Raw genomic sequence first — 19412 nt, 5'->3', positions numbered from 1 at the left:
AACTTGGAGAAATTTACATTTCAAGCCCCTGTTAATGCGAATTCACACTTTATACCCAGTTTCGCAAATAGGGTAAAGTTTCGCATCTGAGTCTGTTTTTGGTGCAACAGGTCCTTGCAGAATTCTGATATTGGCAGTTTTTACCCGAATTTTCGAAATTCTTGCAACTCTCACCCAAAAGTTGAAAATTTTCATAAATTTGGAATTTTTTCGAGACTTTTTCGTGATTGTTTTTTCATACAAGTTTTTTGCGGAATGTTTTTTGGCACGCATCAAGGGGGAGTTTTGTGAAGATTATTCCTCGGGCGCTTCTCACCCTTAATGGGTTTTATAATCATCTGTTGATTATAAAAAGGGGGAGAATGAAGAGTGGGTATTCGAAGCTTCTCGGGCTTCTCGGGTATTCATTTGCGGATTTGAAGACCCGTATTACTTCGAGGGGAGTTAGTCTTTTATTGCGCGAGCTCTTTGGATATTGAAGCCGGAACATCCAATCCTAACTTTGAGGGGGAGAATGTTATGGTGAAAAGTCATTCTTGGATGTCATGTGTGCTTACTCCTTTGTATGTGTGTAATGAGTTGTCTTTCCTTTATAAGGAAGTGAGTGACACTCATTTTATGTAAGGAATATTTATGAGAGATTAGTTTAGAGAGAGAATTATTGCAAACCCATTTGTACTCTTTCTAAAAACTAATGAGAGCTTAAACGAGATTTATTTACTCTTGTGTTCTTCATGTTCACGATTCTTGTATGATTCACTAAATCATTTCATATTCTGAATTAGTCATCATGTTTAACACCACTACAATGATATATACTCGGGAGAGGTATATACAAAGATAGTGTGATATATATATATATATATATATATATATATATATATATATATATATATATATATATATATATATATATATAGGGGTAATTATGATAAAATAAAAGATTAAAAGATAAATGATAAAAGTCTAGGGTTAACGCGTTAGTGAATTGGTTATTCATCCAAAAGCCTTGTTTAAATTCGGCATATCCCCAATACCTATAATCGTTAGTCTTGCGAGATCTAGGAAGTTATGTATAGTTCTATCCGGGGCCATGACAACCCCACCTGCGATTGCTAGCTACAATCCCGACATGATACCTTCCATATAAGTTACTATTCGACGTTCGATGAAACATCATGATTTGGGGTACATTTATGGTCATAGCGTCGATTATAGGGGCTCACGATAATACATTAAAAATGGCCTTAGAGTTTCGATTGCCATTAGGGCGCATGGAATGGTAATTAAAATACGTTAGGATCGTTAGATATCTTAAAAAAAATAGTAAATTAGGATTAATAAAAGATATCCTAAGTAAAATACTTTAGGATCATTAGATATACTATAAAGATAGTAAGTTATGATTAATAAAAGATATCATAATTAAAATACATTAAGATTGTTAGATATCCTAAAAAGATAGTAAACTAGGATTAATAAAAGATATCCTAATTAAAATACGTTAGGATCGTTAGATATCCTAAAAAAGTATATAGTAACTTAGGATTAATAAAATATATCCTAATTAAAAGACGCTAGAATCGTTAGATATCCTAAAAAGATAGAAAACTAGGTTAATAATTAAGAAAAGTTTTCTCAAAGAAAATGATTCTTAAAAAGATTCAAAAAATAAAAACTCGTGCACTCACCAACATTATGTTGACTTTCAAAATGCATGTATTCTCATGTTAGTAAGAGTGGCGCTCTTTATATCGTCACACTGCTCGGTGTTTCTGCCAAAGGCCGGGCAGGGGGTGTAACAGTTAAATAGTGTGACAATTTCTTTTAAGAACCTAATGACCTGGGTTGTATTATACACAATCTTGTAAACCATTCATGCATAAAAACTATAACAAACAATAAAATTAGTATGTAGATACCTAAAAAGATTGATCACCGATTAATCGATTATCATTAAGAGATACACCAAGACGTAGAACACAACTTATACAATGTTTGAGAATGCTAAGTCTCAATGCATTTTGTATCTCATATTGAAAAAACATAACTTACTTTTAATTTCTACCATAAAATCAGTAATACCAATTATAAAGGCTAACCACTTATAAGGATTTGTTGTTTTCAACATTTTTATGTATCTATATACAACTTCATTATGACAACTAGATACATGATTGTTTTTGTGGATTTTAGATTTTTGATAGTTCATGGTCACTACATACCATAGTTAAATAGTGTAACAATTTTTTTACGAACCTAATGACCTGGGGTGTTTTACACACAATCTTGTAAACCATTCATGCATAAAAACCATAAAAACAATAAAATTCGTATGTAGATACCTAAAAAGTTTGATCACCGATTAATCGATTATCATTAAGAGATACACCAAGACCTAGAACACAACTTATACAATGTTTGAGAATGATAACTCGCAATGCATTTTTTATTTTATATTGAAAAAACAATACTTAGTTTTAATTTCTACCATAAAATCAGTAATACCAATAAAAAAATTTGTACCGTATGAGAGACATTGACAAAACAACTTATTAGCTTATTAGCTGTTTTACACCACTAAACTAAAAAATATTTGGATAAAAGGAGTTTATAGCTGGAAAATCGTTAATAAGTTATTTTTTATAACTATTTTTAGTTTATAAGCTAATAAGTAATAAACTATTTTGCTAAACACCTCCTCAAATAATCATAATAGAAAAGAACAATAATCAAATTTATAACCAATAATTTTTTTACATTTAGAAGTGATATGTAAGTGATCTACACTACAAGTAACCATATGAATCATACTATTTAATTTTCTTTAGAAAATAGTTTGATTTTTTAGCAACCAAACAAAGTCCAACTATCTGAATGTAATAAACAAAATCAAACGGTTTTTATAGTGTACAAAAAACGATTAAATATAAACTAAAAAAGATCTTCCTTCCCACCTCCAACCAACTCTATCACCACCACCTCTGCTACCTCTACCTTCGCCATCATCATTGCCACTGCCATGGTCTGCACCATGACCTTTGCCACTACCACCACCTCCATCACCATTGCTACCTCCTCCAATACCTCCACTACCGCATCTACTTTCACCTCGAACACTAATTCCACCACCAGGGAAGTTCAAAAATATCCTATATTCGTTCCAAAAGTCTGATATGAAATTGTTCGAAATTTCCGATATCCGAAATTCGGATATTTGGATTTGGATACGGATATTGATTTTTGTTGAAAATTAAGATATATCGGATATCTGGTATCCGAAATGTATTTAAATATTATATATTTTTATAATGTAGTTTTGTTTTGTAATTAAAACTTTTTTTTATTAGACGGCTTGTATGTAGTCAAATTGTTTGATTTTACATGGTATTCTTTTTTATATATACATTGTGCAAATCAAAAAAGTTATAAAGATAATTATTACAAGGGATAATAATTTAGAAGGGTAACATAGTTTAGGTTGTGTTCATATTTAATCATTGGAGTTAATTTTTGTTCATATATTACCATTAAACTTCTTTGCACTGTTCACATTACATCCTTATAACCGGTTGGTGTAGATAACAAATTTTGTAATGTTCACATTTAGTTCCTAAGTTTTTTTAGTCCTTACATTAATATTGAACGTTTTTGTATTGTTCATATTACATCTTTATGAATTTGTTTGGACAATTGGAATTACATCCTTATTACCTGGTAGCTTTGGGCGTCTTCTATGTTACAAGTGAACTATTTTTCAACTAGCACGTATGAGAGGTGTTTCAGTTTGAGCTCGAACCTACTCAATATTTCATCATCTTTAAATTTCCATAACTCATTCGCTCAAAGTCGGAATTTCATAATTTTATTCAACACATGGTTTTCATTGTGTACTTCATTTTAGACTATATGAACACCTTATTTGGTTACATGTTGATTGAGTGACGTGTAACACACGACTGAAAGTACTTTTCATTTTTGACCCTTGGTATGTAAATATTTTGCAGAGTTGGTCCCTAGGGTGCAGTTTTTCCATTTTCGGAAATCCGGGAGTACGCGGGGCGTATGCACCCAGGGGACAAACCCTAAAGTTTTAGGTTTGGACCCTATTTAAACAACATTATGACCCATGATTCTCTCCTTTCTCAGCCTCCATTGCCCTTTGAGTCCTATTCCGAAACCCTAGCCCCTCTTGAGGAGATTTGACCCCCTTGTGTGTGTTTTTAGTGTGTGTTGGTGAGATTTGAGGAAGAAGAGCTTGGAAGAAGGAGCATTGATTAAAAGAGAACTTGTAGATCTAAACTTCACACATCATTTCTAGCTTCATTGAGGTATAAAGCTTGGAACTTTCTCCTTGTATGCTTAGATCTAGTCTTTATGAATTTTTGGTCCCTTTTTGGTCCTATGATGAGATCTAGTGGTTTTCTTACACTCTAGAAGTTAGGAGTTGCTTCTCTTGATGTTTTTGAGGTCCTTAGTCCATAAAATTAGCATCTTGATGGTTGTGGATCAACCATGCATGTGTTTAGGTCCATTTGGTGAAAGTAGAATGCTAAAAGTAAGGTTTGGGTTCTTTTGAGCCATGCAAAGGCTCCAAGTTCATGACTTTATAGATTAAGACATTCCACAAGGCTTTGATCTGAAGTTTGAACAAATGTCTTAAGGGAATAAGAACCTAAGTTGGATTTTAGGACTCTGGCCAGTACGTTGGGCGTACTCCATAGTATGTTGCACGTACTGGGTCAGCAGGCCGTAGGTTAGGTCAACGCACATACGCAGGGCGTACGCTGTGATTGGGCCTCTTTTGTTTTGTGCCTTCTTTTGGACTTGGACTCTCTTTGTACTCTGGGCCTTAGCTGGATTTTGGGCTTTGTATCTGTTGGGCCATAGTTGGACCTTAGGTTTATGGGTTGGGCTATAATTGGGCCTTGGACCACTATGGGGTTATTGGGCCAAGCTAGTTGGGCCCAATAAGGGAAAAGGTATAATAGTCTTTTACCCTTGAGGCTGGGGTGTTGGGTCGGGGACCCCGATTATGAATTTTGACCTAATTGTTAATTAGGGTATTGTTTGATTGTTTAGCGCGGGGATTTTCCGGATCAACAGTTCGAGCATTTATCAGATTTTAAACAGTTTGAGATGAGTCTCCTCACTGTGCTTGACGGGTCGAAGGCATCGATGCCGGCCCATGATTTATTATGTTAGGATGCTAGTTGTTTATGTGACTCTTGCATGTATAGTATGTGATATGTATACCGGGTGGGGCCCGATTCCAGGCGGGGCCTGATGAATGTGATGGACAGGGCCCATCTCATGTTATGACAGATCTGTTCCGAGCGGGGCTCGATACCGGGCGGGGCCCGATGGTTGTTGGGCATGACCCATTGTATGTTTGATATGTATGGTATGAGGTATTTTGGGGAACTCACTAAGCTTCGTGCTTACGGTTTTTCAATTTATGTTTCAAGTACTTCCGGATCGAATAGGAAGAGCTTGGGATGATTACATCGCACACACCATATTGTTCTGCATTTTGTTGACTTGATGTATTTGGATGATTATTGACATACTATGATTTCATTTTAGTTTTATGAAAACGTTTTGGATGATGATTTTATTATTATTAAAACGAAATTTTTGGTCTTGAATTTTAGGACGTTACATTACGAGTCCAAGAACATATGGTATCAAAGTTGAACTTACTGTCTGTACTACATTTTAGACTATATAAACACCATATTTCTTTATATATTGGGTTAATTTTTGTTGATTGATTTGGTATTATTCTAATCATTTGACCTCAAATCATTAACTACTTGTACCAATTGTGAAAAAATGACCAAGTTGATGTAGCCATCGAGGAAATTGAAAAGTGATGAGAGGAAAATTAGAAGTGAAAATAAAAACATTTTAAAAGTTAGAGGGCCAAAAGTGTCAATTGGCAAAGTGAGTTGACCAAAGGGTTGGCTCAATGGAAGGGACGATCAAGGTTATAAAATGGATGAGGAAGGACTTCTTATGTCAAAAATTGAGTTAAAGTCACAAATATTGAGGTTTAGTGAGTTTTGGACAAAATGAGCAAACTAGAGGGACAAAATGTGAAAAATTCGAAAATAAGTGTACTCTCTCTTCATTTCAGCAAAGGGGCAACATAGAGAGAATAAATGAGGTCATGAAATGACGATTCAAGCATAAAAAAAACCTTAGGGTTCAATCTCAAGCTTTCTTGGTTCATTTGGTGCAAGTTGTGAAGAAATCAAGTAGTTCAAAATATATTTTCTTCCTCCTGTTGAGTATGGAAATATTAAAACTGATGTTAGCATTTGTGAAGGTATTTGTGAATAAATTAATACAAGCATGTTGTTTCCTAGCTTTCTTGCCCCTTCATCTATTTTTGGCCTTTAAAATATAAAAAGAAATCACGAGTTTTATATTTTATAAACCAAGTTGATAAAATATAAACTTTAATTTTTTAGTAAAAGACAATAAAATTTATCTAGTCCAAAATGTTGTACACGACTTACTAATTCATACCATATGAATTATGTCATGTTACTTGCTAATGAAAAATTATTATTTCCTAGAAATGAATAATATCCAATTTAATTATAAAAGTTTATTGAATATTTATTAAAATCAATTTCTAATAAATAATCAATCATATCAAGTTGTTGTTAGTGTGAACCATTTGTATCATATTTTAATTAACAATATCACTTTAATATGATTCTTGAGCATATAAGATCTTTCATAAAGTTGGGTCATTTTTATATTTTCACCAAGTAGCTTTGGACTTAAAAAAGTTTGACTTCCCGATCTCCAAATTTGGAGTGTGACATGTCCATGGTTAGCCATATTATAAAGAATACAATGAAAAAAACCCAGCTCAAACATACTTCATATGAAAGAGTTATGAAAGTTCAAAATTGGAAAAAAAAATAAAATTTTTGCAGGTGGGATTTTCGCAGTCAAAATATGCGAAAACAACTTAGTTTTGACATTTTTTTGAGGCCTCCATGAATTTCGTCGGTGATGGCCGCAAAGATTGTTTCTATTTAGATATTTATTTTGATTTTTGGGCATTTTAAAACATTTTTTCTTATTATTTTTCGAAAGAGAAATTAAATATCATTTTATTTATTATTTCTGTCCATTCTCCTATCAATTTTAGATGATGACAAATATAATAAAAATTTATTAATTTTATTAAATATGACAAGTGTTAGTTACAATCTTAAATGTGTAGAAAAACAGTATGAAAAAATAAAATAAAAGGAGATTTGATTTCACTTTTTGAAAATATCCATCAAATTACCAATAACATATTAACAAGACAAAACTTCAAAAATGGTCCCTGTGGTTTCCGAAAATCTGAAATTTAGTCCCTAATCTTTAAAAACCTCACAGATGGTCCCTGTGGTTTCAAAACTTTTAATGTTTAGTCCTTCCGCCTAACTCTGTCAGCTTTCTACCGTTAAATGAGGGGTATTTTCGTCATTTCAACACCCAGGGACCATTTATGAGGTTTTTCTCTATTTAAAAAAATAATAAAAATAAAATATAAATATTTAATGTCAAAGGGTCTCTTCTTCTTCTTCTTCTTCTATAACTGATGGAACAAATAAATTTAAAACCCAACACCCTCCTGTGCCTTCACCCTTTTACTTGTTGACCAGCCAAAGGCCAAGCCTTCTCTTCTTCATCTCGGTGGTACCAACTCGAGCATAAACACCACCACCACCACTCTCCCTCCCTCTAACTTCTTCCCTTCCGAGGACAACCCAAACCTCCAACACCACCGAGAAACCTTCATCACCACCTGCCATCTTCCTTGCCCCACTCTCTCTGAGTTCACGCCGACAAAACGCAATGGAGAGGCAGCGGAGCTGCCACAACATACCACCCATCACCGTCACCGCAGCTCCGCCATCCACTGACATCATATATGCTGCAGATGCGAGTTTTCCGACCACCACCTTATACCCCTTCCTCTCGACTGAAAATCACCACCAAACACCACTCCCATTCGTTTTCTCTGTTGATTTCGACCAGAACCCAACCAAAAACGAGGCCGAAGGCTGCCGGAGCAACCTCCGACCACCACAGCAGGTCGCAGCTTTCAGCCAAAACACCTCAAGAACAAAGCAAAAAAGCGTCCCTTTTTGTCTTTACCCTTTTTCAAGAAATCTTGATTAAAATATGTAAAGCTTTTTCGTTATTGGGTTCTCCGTGATGATTAAATCCCATCTTAGCCAAAAGCAAAAAAAGTAGCCCCCTTTTGTCTGTTGATTTGGATTAGGTATGTGATCTGTTGGAATTCGATTGGTGGTAATGTAAATGGGTTCTCTTGAAAATGGAGTGTTGCCATTAAAGATGGATCCGTTACTCAAATCTTCATCTAGAAACAATTCATTTGCGCAGAGACCCAGATCGAAATTTGCAAGATTTATGGTTTTAAAGAAGCTGGATTACTTGCAATGGATTTGTGCTGTGGATGTGTTCATCTTCTTTATGTTCGTGTTTCAAATGTTCTTGCCTCTTTCTAGTGTCGAAAAAGACAGTGGAGAACAAAGTACAGAGGTCCAAGCTTATGGTACATCTGGGGAACAATATACAGATGGTCAAGATCCAAACAGTAGTTGTTTGATTAAACGAGAGAGAGAGAGAGAGAGAGAGAGAGAGAGAGAGAGAGAGAGAGAGAGAGAGAGAGAGAGAGAGAGAGAGAGAGAGCCTTTTACATTAAATATTTATATTTTATTATTTTTTTATTATTTTTTAAATAGAGAAAACCTCATAAATGGTCCCTGGGTGTTGAAATGACGAAAATACCCCTCATTTAACGGTAGAAAGCTGACGGAGTTAGGCGGAAGGACTAAACATTAAAAGTTTTGAAACCACAGAGACCATCTGTGAGGTTTTTAAAAATTAGGGACTAAACTTCAGATTTTCGAAAACTACAGAGACCATTTTTGAAGTTTTGTCTATTAACAAAGAGATCAATTTTTTTTCTTGATGTTTTAGTGTTTAAAGGGTACAAGTACAACTTTCATTTGGGGCCGGCGAAAACTTTGTTTAGATGTGTTAAATAAATGAGGGACAAGTTGTATTAATCAAAGAAGTATAGGGGAAGTTGATGTAACTTATCCAACTACCAACCAAACACATCAGATTCTTCCCTACACTCCACCACATACAAACACTTCCTTTCTCCCTTCTCCCTTCGATCCATCGCTTTTCCCTTTTTCCTAAACTAGTTTGCTCGATTCTACTCAACAATTCACTCTCCAACGCTTTCACCAAGCTCGACGGCAACGATTTGTAGCTCCGGTGTGATCGACGGCTCCGATTTTCACGCTGGCACGCTGAATTCAACCAAAAAGGTATCTTTTTAGGGTTTTGGTTAGGATTTTGCTGTTTTAGTTATTTTTTTTGCTTTGTTTTGATTTTAGCCCTGATAGACTAGTAATTCAGTTAAAACTCTGTAAGTCCATGATTCAGTTTGATGTTGTTGACTTTTAAAAGGTTTGACCTCCTCGGGTTTCATATCTAGTTTGTAATTTTCGATTTTCGCCGATTCTGGTAGAGAAAAATAAACTAGGTTTTGAATTGGATTATTTCTGATTATAGAAATATTACGAGTAGAATTTTATACTCGTGTTTAGGGTTTAAGTCTTTACTGATACTTTACATCGGGGTTACGTTGTTCAACCTAGTCCAGTCGTCTGGATTTTTGGGATTATTGTTGGCTTGAAAATCTGATATTTTAATCGGTTGATCGGTCAGTATGGTTATGGTGTCAGGCTACCTTTCAGAGTCATTGATTTCGTTGATATGCTGTGTTATTATCAAATTACTTTTTAGTGAGCTGCAGTTTTCAAAGTTGTTTCTTGTAATCATTCTATAAATAAGGGATATGGTTCATCTAGAAGAAAACATGGACCTTTTTGGAAAGTGAATTATGATTTCTAGATTGGTAGTCCTTTTGTGTTTTTAGATTGATATTTATACCCAATCCCAATCCCAAGTTCAAATAAATAACTAGTTATTTTTTTTCGATAGTTTCAAGAGCCAAGTGAAGATACCAACAAACTGAATCACAATGCAACCAAGATGGAAGTGAAATTACCATAATGGACAACACATCCAACAATTTACAGCTGACAATTGTCCCTGAATCTAAAGAGCAGCCATCACTCTCTAATCAAGAAAGGAATCCAGAGGAGCCTACACATGACATGCATCAAAGCCCAAGTTCTGATAGTGGGACCCATGTCTCAAATTCCAATCAAGAACCACCTTTAACACCCAAAAAAGCCTCTAACACATCACAACAAACTCCTCCACCTCCTGGTTCTATATCAGAAGCTGATCAAGAAAATTATATTGTGGCAATAAGGCCAGAAAAAGGGCTGGATAAATTACCACTGAGACGCAACATTGACAATCTTACCCCTACACCACAGTCTGACCAAGGTATAACTTTCTCAAAACTACCTGAGAAACCTACAGGGGATGGGTATAATTGGAGAAAATATGGTCAAAAACTGGTAAAAGGGAATACATTTGTTCGAAGCTATTACAAATGTACATTTGGTAATTGCCCTGCAAGAAAACAAGTGGAACATTCACATGATGGGCATATCACAGAAATAAATTATTTATGGAAACATGAACATCCTAAGCCTATAAATACTCTTGTTAAAGGCTCAGCATTTGTTTTGCCTATTCAGTCAAAAGGATCTGATGAGCTTTCTCTAGTCACATCTGAAGGTATTCACTATTCAGTCAAACCTATATAAAGTTTTATGTCTTAATTCCAAGAAAGCCCTTATCTTTTGGCCCATTTTTTGGAAACATCACTCTCTATTCAATAAAAAAAAAGTAATGGCTTTTTAGGAAATTACCCTAGTTTTTATTTGTTTACTAAATAATAAAATGTTATGTGAAGACCATTCATCAGTCCACCCTGCAACATCTCATGAACCCGAGACCAATCAGCTTCAACTGGTTCCAGTACCTGATAATTCCCAAGAATTGGCAGTTTCCCGAAGCGAGGGTAATAATGACATTTCATCAGAATCCAAGAGACAGTAAGTTAATGAATGCACTACACTACTTAATACTTTTTTTTTAAAAAAAAAAAAAGAAAATTATTTAAATATCGAGTTTTGTTATATGTTTTTCAGGAAGAGAGAGAATGAAGGGATTTCAACCAAGACAAACTGTGAGCCTCGAGTAGTTGTTCACACAACCAGTGCAGTTGATATTGTAAACGATGGTTATCGGTGGCGCAAATATGGTCAGAAATTAGTCAAAGGAAATGTCAATCCAAGGTAACAAACATTACATTATTAAAAAGTTTTTTAACTTTATTTGTTTTTTTTAATATCTTTATATCTTATCTTATCTAGTAATAATTTAATTTATGCAGGAGCTATTATCGGTGTTCAAGTGCTGGTTGTCCAGCAAAGAAGCATGTGGAGAGGGCAGCCCATGATGAGAAAGTGGTGATTACAACTTACGAGGGGCGGCATGATCATGATCTCCCGGCTGGTGGTCGGAATGTTACTCCAAACATCTCCGGAATCGGGACTGGAACCGGAAATGCTGATTCCAATGACGGGTCAAGGCCTCAACCGGTGGAATCTGGTGCTAACTGAGTCAGCCTCTAACCTACCTACCATTGTAGTGTTGCTTAATGCTTATTCCCAAAGTAAGAAGTTTAGTGTGTTGGTTTTGCTCCACGGTTGTCTATTTTAAATATATTATTATTATTATTGAATTCTACCCTTAGGTCTTCTCCATGGTAGTCAAGTCACATAGTGTTGTTATATTTTATTTTTACCCATAAAAAATTGTTATGATTGGCAGATTAAAGATCGGATGATTTGGATGAGCTATAGATATTATGAACCACTTCTTATATTTTATTTCTTTTGACTTTATGACCTCGGATTGAAGGATTTGAAATTGAAATCCATTGTTTGGTTAAGAATTGAACCAAATGCGTATAATAATATAACAATTTTGATAAACGAGTGATCATTTGATTATATGTTGATAACATACTGATTTTTGGCACATTGCAAAAATGAAGTGGGTAAAACTAAAGGGTTTGTCATCAGATGATTCTATGTATAAGAGAGAGAGAGAGAGAGAGAGAGAGAGAGAGACGAATGTAATCCTTGGTATATCAGCGTGAGAACAAAAGGGAATGTAATCTCTCAATTTTATTGCATCGATAAAGTATCCAAAAAATTTAGTAATAAAGTTTGTTCGCCAGTGAGTGTTTTCATGTAGAACTCTATCATAAACTCAGAATACTCCAAGGCTGTTGGTTCTATGCACATGTATATAACCACAATGTATGTGTTCTCACCACGAGTGGTAGGTTGAAGTTTTACCTTTTACTTAGTTCTTTTGAAAAACTGTAATCACAAGTGTATAACTAAAAGAACTATATGTATGAGTATGAGTCTGAAGTGTAGCCGTTTCAAGAAGCTTGGACTTAGTTTTGAATAGCTTGTAAAAATGTCAAGGAGTGTAGAAACGCATGTATATTATTTTCTAGTATAGAAATGAGTTAGATTAGTTCAAAGCATAGGTACACCCCAGTTTTCAACTGTTTGGAACTCTAATATACTATGGTTATGTGTGTTGCCTTTAACCCTGTCCTCCATCATGTTTATACTAGATCAACTTATATGAGTGTGCACTCTTACCTCCAAATTCGTATTGAAGTCAACCTAAATCCATGTCAATCTTATGTAAATCCTAATTAACCAAAATTGATATCTTTACAATGCTAACATCGTTGACTTTCATGTCTCCTCCCATCTCTAAGAAGCTTCGTTGTTCTTCAACTTCCCTCTTCGCCTTTCACTAACTCACTACTACCCTTCACCCTCATCACTAAAAGCTCCCAACAATATTTTTATTTTTGGATTCTTCGATTTTTTCACTAACTTGAAAACACTCGTTATCTTTTTTGTGGTTATATTGTATTTGGGGTTTGTCTAAACATATATTTATTAGGTTTACACTTTTAGTTCGTAGTATCACATCTGATTAACTTTTAGTTAGTATTTAGAAGGTTAGATTTTTAGACATCTAATTGTCAATTCTTTTAATTAGGTTTACACTTTTAGTTTATATATACATTTCAAATGATTTACAAACCAAACAAAAATTTATCAGGAAAACAAATTCCACTTTGATTCAAAATCCTAATAGTCAAAAAGATTAAACATTCCAAAATCCTTTGATAGAGTTGGATTGACCAAAAACAATTCACAATCCAAATACCCCTAAATGTTTGGACACTACAAGCTCGATGACACCCTCACATTACTCTCAAGTCTCAACTTATGAAATCAACCAAGAACACTTGGATGTCTATGGTGGATTGTTGGTGGTTTATTAGTTTGTCTTTATATCTCATGATGTCATTGTTGGATTTGGGTTAAAGTCATGTATCTATATAGTTTCTAGGTGGGGCTCATCTTCTATGTTCTATCAATGGGCCACTATTTTCAAGAGCTATGATCTATATAACCTCCATAGGGGCCATCTCTATATCGAAAGGGACACCCTGTAGACATCATAGGTGGGCGGTTTATCGTTTAATTACTTCACCAAAACCTTAGGCTCGTTGGGATTGGATGAATTTGATTCTATTCCAAATTATCTCATGATCCTATTGGCACGATACTTGAATTTAACATCTCTCTATAGTCTATACCTAATGGTTTTGTTGTGTATGCACCATTATTATTAAAATGGTCTCACTGGTTTAGTTAAACATTAATTGATGATAATCAATATTTTAAATAACTAAAGATAAATATAATATTTGAAGCATTTTACATTTCTTATTAATGAACTTTTGTTTCTATTCTTATCATATGTCGATAGATTATCAATTGTTTGGTAGCTAAAAATAAATGTATAATAAAATTCGGTAAAAGTAAATGAAAGTATAATGAAATTAGTAAAATTCGTTACATGTGAACATGATAATACATTCAAATGTATATTTTTCAAATGTATCATACAAAAATAACGTGGAGTTCTATTTATAAACAAAATATGCAATATATTTTTACTAATATTATAAAAAAGTAATATTGAAAAAATATTATTATAAATGAGTATTTGTAAGAAGATCATAGTGATTGCTTATTGTATAGTTGTTAATTAGATTTTCACTAATTTTATTTAACAACAAAAATATCATAAATATTTGCAAAAATATTATCATAAATATTTTCCAGGCCATTTTAAAAGTTTTTTTTTAATTAATTTATTATCTTTTTGTGAAATGTTATATAAATTCTTATCATATAATGTCCTATTTTAAAAAAAAATAATACAGAAAACCATTTGTAAATAAAACATTCAGGATAACATTTTTGTAACACCTCAAATTTTAAACCAAAATTTTCGATTTTAAACTACCAAAAATCATAGTTTCACAACCAAGTTATCAAATACAAGATCATCCCAAAACAACAAGTATCTTAATTATCATAGTTCATAAACATGTCCCAATAGTAAATTCCCCAACGCGTGTGTACAATTAGACATTCGCATTCCCGCGGTCCTGTGAAGTACCTGCCACATATAAATCAACAACTGTAAACACAAAACTTACACTACTAGAAAAACAACCTTTTACGACGCGCAATGCGTGTCGTAAAACGCTCAGACGATGCGCAAATGCACGTCAAGGAAGACCCTGTCATAACGAGAGACGACACGCTTTTGCGCGTCGTCTATAGACGACACGCATTTACGACGCGCATTTATGACACGCAATGCGTATCATTAAAACCCCTGCCAAGAAAGGCCATGTCATAAATGAAGATGACACACATTTTTGCGTATCGTAAATTTTAATGTTTAAAAAAAATATTTATATATTTATTAATTTTTAAATTAAATTTGCATTTAATGTCTCATAATAGAAATAAAATACCATATACAAAAAATACAATCCATTGCATAAAATTTAATGTCATACAATTCTATTTCTTACAGTATATAAATTTGCATTCATCTAATCTACTCTGTCTTTCATACTAACAATTGAAATGAAGAATGCAACACTTGCATTTGCAACATCTTATCTCTTCCAGCTTGAGCTTTCTTTTCCTCTTCTAACTCCAGAGCTATTCGCTTTCATCAACCCTGTAAACACAACACAAAATCACTTGTCATTTTCATTCTACTTTTAAAATTAATTCTTATTAAGACATTCTACTTTTAAACCTACCAATCTAGCAAATTTTTCAAAGAATATAATTTTTAATTTTTTTTATGGAAAATACATTGCTATTTCTTGAATACAAGATGTTACAAATCAAGCTGACCACCAGTTTCCTGCATCATCTGAGTATATATGTACTCATCAAATCTCTGCTATTTCTTACATGGACTGCTGTTTTTCTAATAATGGAATAAACACTGGTTAAAATGAAATGAGATGTAGGAATAATGGAACAAACAGGCAATTGAAATATAGAAATTTAGAAATGGAATGAATTGTTATATGAAAATTTTGTACTACATGTAAATACAAAACTCAACTAAAGCTAAAATAAAAAATCATTGTTTTGTTATTTTTTAGAAAATAAAGTGTTATTCTAACTAAAACCACGAAAATTTTGAAGAAAAAAATGACATTACAATTGCATAAATAGAAAAGATGATATCAAAGCAAACAAAAAACTAGAAGGGGAATTAGTAAACCCTCAATGAAGCAAAATCATAACCTCCAACCCTTTATGAACCACCGAACACCTACAAGGAGCAATACAAATGAGTGTTAACCAACATGCCTACAAGGGGAATTAGTAAACCCTCAATGAAGAGAACAATGTTCTAGAGTACCTAATCCTTGCTGGAGATCATTTATACCTAAAACCTCATCTAATAAACTCATAATCTTATTATCATCTCTCAATGCATGCTACCCTCACACAACACATCAATCATGTCATATATCTTCTTATCTGCTTTTGATTGTATCTGCATTTATTTCAATATATTATTACATGATTTATGTAACAAATATTACATTGTTATCAATTACCATTATTTTGTTACAAACTTTTTGTCATTCTTTTTTTTAGCAATTAGCATTAGTTAAAGGTATGAAGATTATTTAAAAAAATAAAAATTAGCACTTTTTTAGCGAGAAAAAGTGCAGCATCAATACACCCTCTGTATAAATTGATCTCCCACAAACATTGTGCTGAAACTCGAATGAAACTCTACAAATAATAATAACAATAAATTAAGATTTTTCATAGAGAAATATTCAAAATCAATTAGTTGATTATAATATGAATCAAAAATAAAAAGCTTACGTTCCATCAGGAGATGTGAGATGATACATATGGAATGCATGTCCATTAAGATGCTCCTCTGGAACACCAACCAATTCAATATGTTGTTTTGGATCTCGTATCAATTGTACTTGATTTCATGTTGAAAGATAATTCAAAATTAAAATAATAATAATAATAATAATAATAATAATAATAATATGAATATGAATATGAATATATGAATTTGTATTTCTGGTTACTGGACATGACATGACAGAACATAGCATGTTGTCCTGCGTTTGGTGGACTGTGACTGGGATAGATGTTGATGTGAATAAATTTGAAATTTTTATCTCTCATATGTGCAAAAGACGTAAATGCCCTCATCATACCTCATCTAAGTCAAAGAAAACTCCAAGTCTCTGGAAACATGAGATGACGGCTTTTGCTGTTCCAGATGTGTCCAACTTTGTTGATTGATGAGATTCCAACACCTGTTTGGTTTCAAAAACAAAAATGATGTTTAAAAAATTATATAAGAAATTAAAGGTATGTTTGGGAAAATAAAAGAGGACAAATTTGTAAAAAGAAACAACACCTCTAGGGTATATGGCTGCATAAAGCTTTGCTTCCTCCACATTTTTATACAAAAGATCCCTATCTCCACCAGTAGTTCCCATCACAAAAAGCACTCCAGTTTTACAATACAATTCAAAATTATCTGCATAACATAACATGGTGAATTCAATAAACCAATATGATAACATGTAAATGATTCGATATCTCTGTATATCATAAAATTACATATTTACCATTTACAACATTAGCTACAGTGAAGTCTACAATGATGAGATCAGGATGTTGTTCAGGTAGGATGCTGGAAAAAGCTAATCCAACCAAACCTCTTATCCTACCAACCTCTTTCTCAACTGCAGCTCTCAACTTAGCATCAACCTGAAACCAAACTCATTTTATACATTAACTAATTATAAAAAAATCATATAAATATCTCAACTTTTTAACTAATGACAAAAATAACCTTGTCAATGCATTGCACATGGCTTTTGTGTTATGTTTCTGCTCCATTTTGCATAGTCTGCCAATTTCCAGTAACTTAGACAACATATTTCCTACATTTTGGATGGTGAACTACAGGGTGTTCTGAGCCATAGAAAGTAAAAAGCATGATGTAAATGAACTGAACCTAACACGATCGAGCCATAAATGCAGAAACCTTAATATCAAAGAAGATAGAAAGAGACCTCAAGAGCTTTACAGATGTTTTCGAGTTCATCCCGGAGGTTAACTTTCTGGGAAGTCGTCACCACCTCAACAACACCCAAGCATGTTTCACCATCTATTTCAAACACAGGGAGGTTGAGACACCTACCAAAGTTGAATTTTTCAGCGTAAATCACACGTGGGTCGTCCCCTTCTGCAACAATTTGAAGATCTGGTGTGCATGTGGGAAATTTCTTCATGAAAACGCGACTAGGGAAACCGATCATCTCATTAGAATCATACTCAAATGTAAATTGGTAGTGCTGGAGGCGGATTAGGGTTTTTACAGAGAAAAGGAGAAGGAGAGAGTGAAGGTTGTCGGCTGGTGGCGTGCTTGCCTTGATCGATGTCGACGACCGGGAATGGCAAGTAACGATGGATGGTCGAAGTGCGAGGGAAGAAGTAGGCGGCAGTCAATGTCGGGAAGGGGAAGGAAGGAGCGTCGATAATTAAGGAAAGAGGGAAAGGAAGAAAAAGGAAGGCGGGGTTTTTAATTTTTTAGGATTTGATTCCCCTCCCCCCCCCCACTATTAAAGGATGGAACGCGCGTTTCCATTAAAATTTATAAAGCGACACCCTCAGACGATACACATTTTATTATAGGCACCCTCCGTGTTTTTTTTTGTTTAGACACTAATTTAAGGTCACGCAAAAATGCACGTCCTAAATCTTTAAAATTTATAGAGAGATGACATTATTTTTAGGTCACACACTTTTGCGTATCGAAAATCAATGCGTATCATAAATTGCGCGTCGTAAAAGGCTGTTTTTCTAGTAGTGTTAATGAGTTCCCCAAGATACCACATATGTAATATCCCAAAAACACAGTCTGAAAATTTCGTTGTAAATCAGTAATAAAACCATATTCATCAAACGTCATATAAGAATCATAAACAACGTATCTCAAAATATCATAACAACTGTCAAATATATCAGAGTATAAACATCCCAGGCTGAACAAATGGTGTGTGCACTGCAATCTTCCCGAGCTCCTCTTTTGAAAACCGAGTACCTAAAACCAAAATTGAAAACTGTAAGCACGAAGCTTAGTGAGCTCCCCCAAACTACCACATACCATACAATAACATATAAAGCACATACTGGGCCTTGCCCACTGCATCAGACCGAGGTCCGAAAAATGCATCGGACCGAAGTCCGAAACTAACCAGGGCCTTGCCCTCTGCATCGGACCGAATTCTGGAACCTGCATCAGACCGAAGTCCGGAACTAACCAGGGCCTTGCCCTCTGCATCAGACCGAAGTCCGGAACTAACCAGGGCCTTGCCCTCTGCATCGGACCGAAGTCCGGAAACTGAGTGAATATAGCATAACATAATCATAACTACTAGCATAAACACATATACTGCATACTGCATCGGACCGAAGTCCGGAACACATAACACAAAGACATGCTTGAATCACACAGACATCGAGCACACTGAACTACTGCATCAGACTGAAGTCCGGAACTACTGATAACTAAACGGGCTGACATTGTGGCCGTAGACCCGTTCCTACTGGAAAGGAAACTCACCTCACACTGCTGAAGCCCTGCTGACAAAACCCTAGCTGCTGGATGACAGATTCCTGAATCTGTCAACATCAAAATAACACCCAATTAATAATTGGGTTCCACTACATAACTATAAATACATACTTTGGATAATTACTACATTATCCCTAGCTTGGATTACCCAAGCCCAAAGCCCAATCCATAGGCCCAAAGTCAACTCGGGATCAAAGCCCAACTATGACCCATCTATGGCCCAAATTTCTAAATTGGGCCCAAACCCTCATAAG

The 19412-nt window shown here is 34.4% G+C and overlaps 1 protein-coding gene and 1 pseudogene across 1 annotated transcript; one reads left to right on the top strand and one right to left on the bottom strand.

Annotated features, from left to right (window-relative positions):
* The first annotated feature begins 9137 nt into the window (after window positions 1–9137).
* Window positions 9138–11930, top strand: ZAP1 (zinc-dependent activator protein-1). The gene is made up of 5 exons (XM_079052330.1): window positions 9138–9380; window positions 10060–10770; window positions 10949–11090; window positions 11187–11333; window positions 11432–11930. Exons 2-5 carry the CDS (start codon window positions 10131–10133, stop codon window positions 11658–11660), a joined length of 1158 nt encoding a protein of 385 aa, XP_078908456.1. The 5' UTR covers window positions 9138–9380; window positions 10060–10130; the 3' UTR covers window positions 11661–11930.
* A 4030-nt stretch (window positions 11931–15960) lies between these two features.
* On the bottom strand, window positions 15961–17839 carry LOC145113335 (4-hydroxy-tetrahydrodipicolinate reductase 2, chloroplastic-like; annotated as a pseudogene).
* Between the last annotated feature and the right edge of the window lie 1573 nt (window positions 17840–19412).

Source organism: Lactuca virosa, chromosome 5 (genome assembly GCF_052849685.1).
Source record: "Lactuca virosa cultivar CGN04683 chromosome 5, Lactuca_virosa_CGN04683_v6, whole genome shotgun sequence".
Taxonomy (NCBI): domain Eukaryota; kingdom Viridiplantae; phylum Streptophyta; class Magnoliopsida; order Asterales; family Asteraceae; genus Lactuca; species Lactuca virosa.
Note: the sequence above shows the minus strand (reverse complement) of the source record. Positions and strands in the feature narration are given on the sequence as shown.